Source organism: Sinocyclocheilus rhinocerous, unplaced genomic scaffold, assembly GCF_001515625.1.
Source record: "Sinocyclocheilus rhinocerous isolate Xijiao unplaced genomic scaffold, SAMN03320098_v1.1 scaffold335, whole genome shotgun sequence".
Lineage (NCBI taxonomy): Eukaryota > Metazoa > Chordata > Actinopteri > Cypriniformes > Cyprinidae > Sinocyclocheilus > Sinocyclocheilus rhinocerous.
Window position 1 is genome coordinate 757,529 of NW_015659708.1, and position 9,137 is coordinate 766,665.

Below are 9,137 nucleotides of genomic sequence, written 5' to 3' on the forward strand. Positions count from 1 at the left end.
ATCTTATAACTCTAATGGTCTTTTTTTAGATTGCAGCTTGCGTTCAGTTGATGAATGCCATTGTTTAGTGTCCATTTGAAATGGTTTAATTATTCTCTCATATTAAGATATGGTGTCATTTCATTGTATGTTAATCCAAACAATCTTCTTTTGGTTCATTTTTACACTATATTACATTGTTATTGCAAAACAGTTGTGTAAAGATTTTTTTTCACCAGATAGAATATTATAGGTTAGTTATTGATTGAATGGAACATTAAATAGTAACATATGCAATTACGTGTATGCTTTTACCATAACTTGAATATGTATGCTGTAACATGACCATCACTAAGTGAACATTGGCTTAAAAACATGCAAAAAATTCTCTCTCCTCTCTTTGTTTGTGATTCTGATTTTCTTTCTTACCGTTTCTCATTCTCTCCATCTCTCACTTTATCTCCGTCTCTTACTGGGGAGATTATTCACATAATCTTCTGTCCAGCTTTTGAAAGCATCTGTCTAAAGCTGCTGGTATTCCTGTTTTTTTGTAATCTGTCCATCACTCCGTCTTGTTGTATATTCAGATTATCTGATATATTGTGCTTGGTGATCTTATTGAAAGCCCAAAATATAATGAAGTGAAGAATGATTGTACAGATTGACACAATACCTAGAGAGTCAGACGTGATCCAAACTAAATTGAAAGCGCAAATGTTCTCAGAACTCATGGAGCTAAAACTCTAAAATCTAAAGCATTCTGAACACAAACATATTTGAAGCAAAGAGGACATCTTTTTTTTTTTTTTTTTTACTATTATTGTACAAACAGTAAAAGAAACATCAAGACCTACATTTCAAATTGACACAAAGGTTCTCACTCTTGCATGTAGGACATGTTTGACATTGAATAATAAAATTACAGTCTAGTATGCTGATTACATGAATACATGGATATTTCAACACCTGTGGTGCATGTAAACTTCTTTTTTAAAGGCCTAACCAAAATATGGATCTAAATTAGAAAATGATATGCATTTAAACATAGTCACTGATACTGCTGATGATGAAGGACTTCCTGAAGGTGTTCTCCTCAACACATTTCATCATTCCCTTCCCTCTCTAATTCATCCTCCACCTCATCCATTTCTCTCTCACAGTCCTCGCATCCCTCTCTCCCGCACCCTCCCACCAGTACCAGTCCATGAGGACTCTTTGCCCCCACCATACCCCCACCAGACACTTCCTCCCTGGGGCTCCACGTGGTGTCGATAAACACACCCTTCTGGCATTGCTGAATGCTGCCATGCAGCAGCTGAAGGAGATCCACGCCATGCTGTGGAAGAAGCACCAATGTTTCAAATGATTTGACTTATCTTGCAATCATTTGACTTAACACTATACCATTCAAAAGTTTGGGGTTGGTAAGATTTTGTAAGGTTTTTGAAAGAAGTCTCTTATATTCACCAAGACTGCATTCATTTAAAAACAGTAATATTGTAAAATAGTATTGTAATTAACAGTGACTGTTTTATATTTTAATATATTGTAATATGTAATTTTTCCTATGATGCAAAGCTGTTTTTTTTTTTTTTTAACCACTGGGGAAATAATGTATACTGGTCGGAATAACATTTAATATTTGATCAATTATTATTTATAAATATATTTAATATTTATATTTTTAATATATATCTTTTGTACATTATTAAAATTATTCATTTAAAAATAGATTATAAAAATTATCAAAAGACTGCAGCTTCAAATTCTATATTATAAAACGGATAGTTCCGGTCCTTGATTCTGATTGGCTGAGTCACGTTCGAAGCTGTTGTAAATTACTCTACAAACACACACCTTTGTTTACATTTGAGGAACTACATTGTTTGGTGGAAGAATACTGTTTTTATTAATATCATTACACTTTATTTGCTCTGTTTTATTTTGTGAAACCTTACTACGTATATGGAATAACCGTTTTATAAAATCAATAAGCCCCGTGAAGCCGCGGTTTACAGTGAAACTCCGCTTTGCGTCGTGCCTAACAACGCCCCTTAGTTGTTATAAATTCACTGTAAACCACGGCTTCTTGGGGCTTATTGCTTTAATGAACCCCAGATTATCAATGTTATCTCTGATTTTTGGAGACCACTATTTATTGCATGGTATTTGAAAGAAAGAAAGAAAGAAGATGGATTAGAGAAAGATGGAGACTTATGCAAATGACCAGCCATAGTCCCACGTCTGAGGTCTCCAGTCTTTGGGCCCAATGCTGACAGTCATCTGAAATACTGTTGTATACATCATATGTGCCACCATTCCCATCATACCTGAAATGTAGAAAAGATATTGTTCTCCCTGTTTGTCTCCATTACATACTGATGAAAAACCATATTTTTTCCCAAAGCTCTCAGAAACTCACCAGACAGCACGGTACAGATGGCAGCAAAAGCATTGATCTTGAGTGCATACATGTCCTTATTCAGACACAAGAGCAGCAATTCCACCCACATCAGAAGAAAACCCATCGCCAGAAGGCTGATGTATGCAAATTCTGATATCACTGAGAGCCACAGAACTCCTACAGGATATGAAACAGAATCAGAAATTAGTTATTTAATGCCAATTTCTGTATCTATAGCTCATAAACATCTCACCTTGTGTTTCTCCAGGGGTCAGTTCAATGAAGCTCCGACATTTCTCACCTGTGAAGAACAGGCACAGTCTTTGCCAACTGATCTTGAGGAATCTATCTATCTATCTATCTATCTATCTATCTATCTCTTTAAAAACAGTGATGTGCATTATGTAACTTAAGAAACTTGCAGCCATGTCCTCTGTGTTGTGTAAGACTGTCTTGTTGTAGCAGATGTTGAGAACTGGGGTGACCCCATGGCAGTTAAATAAGTGTTAAGAAAGGCCACAACAGGAAACAAATGTTCAAAGGGACTGAATCAGGACATTAGTATCAAGAACAGCTTTGAAAGTTGGCCGTATGACAGTAGTTGCTTTATGTGTTAAAAGTGTGTTTTACTCATTTTCTTTGAACCCGAATTGAATTCCATTCATTGGAATTTTATATAAAGTCTCCAGCCAAACAGCTGCAAAATAACTGTCAATAAAAGTGAATTTTGATGATTTATCACTTAACATCATCATTAAAAGCTAACCGATATCAGAAAGAAGAATACTGAACCATTTGCCCTCACCAGCCCCGTCATTGTGTTTCTCACAGGACAACCAGAAGCCAGTGTGAAAGTAGCGCAGCATGTATTTGTCTTCACCCGTCTCCCAGATGTAGTGAACTGCATTTGCAAGATTTTTGGCTCTCATACGGGCCAGTTCCTCCTTCTGCTTGGGGGACATTGTCACATTGGAGTCTGCTTTCTTGGGGTCTGCTGTTGGGACCTCTGTGGAAAGAGGGAGAATCGAGTGGAGAAGACTGGAGAACTGAATAAAAGAACAATGAGAAATAAAAAGAGACTGACTGAATGCTTCAAATCTATTCTGTACGATTATACAAACACACACACACTATCATTTTTGCTTTTGACTAGAATTGTGTTTTCCAAGATATCTCTTATAACTATGAAATTGTTCACTTAATCTGAAGCAAAACCTTTCACTTTGAATCCTTCATAATATTCAGTTTTAGTGATAATCTCCCTCAGTGTAAGAGGGGTTAAAACGATCTATTAGATTTGTAGAGGTCTGACCTGGAAGATTACACTACAGCAAGTACTGACCTGTAAATCTCTGATCTTTACAGTTAGAAAGTGCAGTAGGTTATTTTCAGGGGATTATGTTTTTTTTTTTTTACTGTGGTTATGAGTAGTTTTAAAGAACACATCTGTATCTGTAAACAGGCTGCACTCTTTACTCTTCTTACTAAATGTTAATCAAGTGTGTTATGCAATGACTAGGACTGGGAGCTTATTCACAGCCTGTTTCATTAAAAGCAATACCAGAACAGAATGACGTTTGGTTTTGTTACAGGTTCTCCCAAGTGTATTCTGCTGACGCAAGCACAATGTCATACTAAAATACCTAAAATAGACTGTTTTATTCAACACCGTAACCCAATCTTAATAAAAAAACCACTGAATAAAAAATTAAAAAGGCAACTGCAACTTTTTATCTCACAATTCTCTGACTTATTTTTCTCACAATTGCCAGTTTACATCTCGCAATTCTGACTTTTTTTCTCACAATTGCGGGTTTATATCCAACAATTAAAAAAACAAACAAAAAAAAACGTCAAAATGATGAAAACTCGCAATTGCAAGAAAAAAGTCAGAATTGTGAGATAAAAAGTCACAAATACTTTTTTTTTATTGGCGGGAACGGGTTTCCATATACTAGCGAACAAACATCGTGATCAGTCCATTTGTATTCCAAAGCAAATGAATCTTGTGAACCGGTTCTTTTAGTGAATCAAAAACAGGCAACGCAGCCAGTGTAGTTTGATTCATGAATATATGACTCTTGAATGAATGAACAGATTCTTTTTAGTGAATCAAACATATACATCATGAAGAGGTAAGTACCATTCCTGAACAAAAGGCTCTAATGATTCGGTTAGGGATGGGCGATACCCCTTATTTTGTTTTCGATACGATACCGATATTTTTCAAGGCAGTATCGTCGATATCGATACCGATTCAATACTTCTGCACTAAACTTTTAAATTATGAAATTTATTACATTATTAAATTACTAAGAGTAAAATGGGTAATGAAAACCACTCGGTTATTTTTTTATGAATCAAACACATGCTTTTTACAACTTAAACGTAGATGTGTGTAGATGACCGTTTGTTCAAAAGGCAATTAGCTATACATTGTGGGTTTTGTCAGTAGGATTTTATGAATAATAAAGGAAATATCCCAATTTTAGTTTGTTAGCTATTGTTGGCTGTATTCGTTTGAACTTTTCGAAAAGTGCAATGAATCCCTGCAGGATGCAGTTTTGATTTTCCCTAAAAATGTCATGCAATAGGCTAACATTAACATTTAAAGTTGGGCTTGAATTGTTTTACAGTGCACACTCCTAAAAATAAAGGTGTTGTACAGGCATCTCTGGTTCCATGGAAACTAAGAAAAGATATTTTATTTAAGAACGTCACCGGGCCCACTCATCGTTTTAATCATACGCTAGATTTAATTATATCGCATGGAATTGATCTTACTGATATAGATATCGTACCTCAAAGTGATGATGTTACTGACCATTTCCTTGTATCGTGCATATTACTGATATTAACTATATGGCTCCGCGTTATCGTCCAGTTCACTGAAAGGTTCTTTGGGGAACCAAAAATGATGGTTCTATGGCTTCGCTGTGAGACCCTCCTTCTTACCAGTTGTGTAAGGCTGGCTGTTGTTCTGCCCGCAGTTCTTCATTTTGACTGGTGACAGACAGAGAGGTTTGACCACTTTATGTGTCCCCTCGCACCAGTATGAGGTACAGAAGGCCAAAACAGAGAGCGCTAGGGCCAGAGAGGTCAGCGAGAGAGACAGCAAGGACCGATTCCTGCGGGACAAATGCTCCAACATGGTGGACTGATACAGACAGGACCAGATACTGCAATTAACAAAGAAAAGACAACATTCAGATACTAAGAAAGAAGCTTTGTGTGCGTATCCATCTACATATGAAATCAGAGTTAGTAAAGATGAGGCGAGGGAAAGGGAAGAGCGACATAAATGTGATCAGTTGTGTACGGGAAAGCAAGATTACTAAACCTAGAAGAAATGATTAAAGTGGCAGACCAATGTCAAAATGTCAAAAGTCAGAGAGGAGGAGTTTTTATATGAGCGGAAACAAATAGAAATTGAAGATGCAAAGGCAGAATTAAAGGTCAATGGAAGTAAGATGATGAGCGGAGGATTTAAAGGAAATTAAACAGATGTGAGCATGTGAAAACACACTTGCCAGTGCCTTAGGTTTCCATATAAAAATGTCCTGGGTGAAATGCAGAAATGGCTCAGAAGGTGTTAAACATGTTCCCTTTGTCCCACGACCAACAAATGTGGCCAATACGTCCTCAAAGTCAATGGAGATGAGGCTGATGATCACGAATCTTCATGCTGAACATTCAGAGGTGTTTCCCAGATGCATGTTCTTCAGCTCAGCACATAGATGAAATTGGTCTTAAGTCGTGCAGTCAATCAAGAACGACCTTGTTCTTCTCTTTGATTTTGCCCATCTCTCACCTGGTCTCTTGGAGAGATTTACTGAGATTTTCTGAGAATTTCGTTCTTATTGTATGTCTTAATCACCAACATCCATTTCTTTGTAATCCTTTCTTTGTAATCCTTCATGATCTCTTCATGATCTTTGGGGGAAAGGTACATCTGTCTCTCCTGGTCCGCCCAGAGCCCCCCAGACACCTAAGCATCAAACCATATTATCAAGACAGATTAAGTATTATGAAGTAGATTTAAATGTAGATCTTTATTATGATCACATGAGGAAAAAATAGCATTACATCACCATATTTGCAGATATATGTGGTGCATATATGCCACTTCTATTTTTTTTTTTATAATAATTGTTAAAAAGTAAAGGCAAAATGCACACACATAAAAGTTGTCAAATTGGTATTAAATTTCTTACAAAATATTTTATGCATTATCAAAAAATATCATTTAGACAGAAAAAAGGAAATGCAACCCACCTTCAGCCGTAAAGACACTTCACCTCTGTTTCACTTTTATTACCTCACTGTCTCTCACTGTGTTTTCTTTTATTCATTCTCAACCTGGAATGAATGTTTATGACAAACCCACCCAGATTTCACTTAATCCGCCCAAGTCCATCTGTTCCTTCGATTCTGCCTCTTTCTTTTGTCCATTTAAATCTTTCTCTCTCTCTCTCTTCGCCTACAACCAGGTTACATTCATCTCCTCCATGTGGGACTGTTGAATTAAATGGTTCTCTTTAGATGTACACAGTGTCAAGTATTCCTAAGCACATGTATTTGGTCCTTTGTATAATCTTAAAAGCTTTACAGATTACATTGTATTGTTCTGGACTGCACCCAAAACTAAGCAATTTAACTACAGAAGTGCCTAGAAATGCTTTCTTTTTCATCGGTTAAGGGATACAGTAGCTTGATGGTTAAAAGAATATGTGCTGCTGCTAACTCAGTTGTTGCAGGTTCAGTGCCAAGAAATGACATTACAATAATGCAGTTTGCCTGCAGGAAATCGCTCTGAATAATTTAGCAATTAAAAAAAAATCCAATTGTATTGTGCTTTTTTTCCTGAAACCTTAGCCGCAAGCCTTTGCATCTTTATGAACACAGCGGTGGGTCTGGACATATATTCCAGCACTGATCCCCCTGCTGTTTAAAACACAGTAGTGCAATGGCATAACTCTGCTGGGCTCTTCCTCAAGGTTTTCAGAATAATTTTCTGTGGATAATCGACATGCTCTTACAGGCTCCTGTATAAAAACTGTAAAGCTTTGCCTATTTTTTTAAAGCCACTTTTGGATAAAAGTGTCTGCTAATTAAATGCAAATATTATATTGAACCTCGAACATGCTATAACATAAATAATAAAGTCACTAGAATGAAGGATACACTCTTCAATGATCTTGTCACTTTATTCTTGAATTGAGCACGTTCACAAGGTAACACCACAGGTTTACCATAACTGATTAAATAAATAAATAAATATATTCGTAATAAAAAATAAAACTGTAACTGAACCTATAATTATAGTCAATATGGAAAAGTATGCTTTCTTCATACATTTTTGAATTCTAATTATGATGATTTTGCTTATCTTCCAATACCTTTTTCATTGACAGAATAGCAGTAGAATTCTGATAGAATGGCATAAATATCAGGACCAAAACACCAGTCTGAAATAAATAAATAAAAACTACACTAATAAAAAATAAATGTGTGACGCATCTTAATAAACCATTTTTCATCTTTCGATCAGTATTCAAAGGTTTTATCCTTCTCTTCACCAATCCTCTTATTGTTAATTTACTGCAGTAAACAATTGACAACAAACATTGTTGCAGGATCGTCACTTGCTGCCTTCAGCAGATTTGTTTTGATATTTACCATAGAATAGATCCATTCCAAGCCAAACAACATATTCAAACATGTAAAAACAATCAATCCATCAATCAATAAATAAGCAAGTAAGTAAAAAGCAATGTGGTCGTCAAGTATTAGGACCCTCAAATTTTTGATACATCCCATACCTCTTCATATAACATAACCAACTAATGCATTAAAATGTTTATGACTGGAATGTATCTTATCATATTAATCACTACAAGCCACATTTAGATTTTCCAATATGCATAATTCTGTGTGTTATACAGAAAAATGCTTATGGAAACTTTTACGGACAGTGATGCAACAGAAAGCAAATAAAACAACAACAACAACAACAAATATATTCAATGCTGGTTATACAAATTAAATGCCAAAGTACATCTGTGTCTCTTACTTGGCGGCTTCCTTGGAACGTCTGATTGTTCACTCTTTAAAGCAAGCTAGATGTTTATCCAGGTATGTTATCAGAGAAGTATACACTACTGTTTAAAGATCTGTTTGGGGACAGTGAGATATTTTAATGTTTTTGTCTCTTATGCTCACCAAGGCTGCATTTATTTCATTAAAAAAATCTTTCTTTCAATTTTGAAAACAGCTGTGCTGCTTAATATTTTAGTTTTTAATATGTTGTTTTCTTTGAACAGAAAGATAAGTACAACATTCATTTTAAATAATTATTTAATGAATATTTATTTGAAAGAATCTTTTGTATCAATGTAAAAGTCTTTACTGTCACTTTTGATCAATTAAATGTATCCTTGCTGAACAAAGGTATAATATATATATATATATATATATATAAATAATACTGACCCTAGTCTCGCGTAGCCAGACCTTCAGACTGACGGTCTGGAATCCATGGCAGCTTTTATTGGCCAAGGCCCACCCATGAGGCCGTTTGACCGACATGTCAAACAACCAATCACAGTTCGTTTCGTTCATTGTCACGTTTCGGGGCGTGAAAATGTCGCCACAATAACAGACCGGTGTGTAAAACTCTCGGACGTATTTTAAAGAGTCTGTGCCGCGAACTTTAAATATTTCACATACTTTTGAAACTCCAGCGTTTAGTTGA

The 9,137-nt window shown here is 35.7% G+C and overlaps 1 protein-coding gene across 1 annotated transcript; it reads right to left on the reverse strand.

The window, feature by feature from the left end:
• Positions 1–522: 522 nt before the first annotated feature.
• On the reverse strand, positions 523–6,724 carry LOC107724062 (germ cell-specific gene 1-like protein). Its single transcript, XM_016532840.1, has 8 exons — positions 6,659–6,724; positions 5,914–6,371; positions 5,339–5,562; positions 3,189–3,389; positions 2,637–2,684; positions 2,402–2,560; positions 2,200–2,309; positions 523–1,351 (listed from the first exon to the last, which is right to left on the reverse strand). Exons 3-8 carry the CDS (start codon positions 5,532–5,534, stop codon positions 1,073–1,075), a joined length of 993 nt encoding a protein of 330 aa, XP_016388326.1. The 5' UTR covers positions 5,535–5,562; positions 5,914–6,371; positions 6,659–6,724; the 3' UTR covers positions 523–1,072.
• Between the last annotated feature and the right edge of the window lie 2,413 nt (positions 6,725–9,137).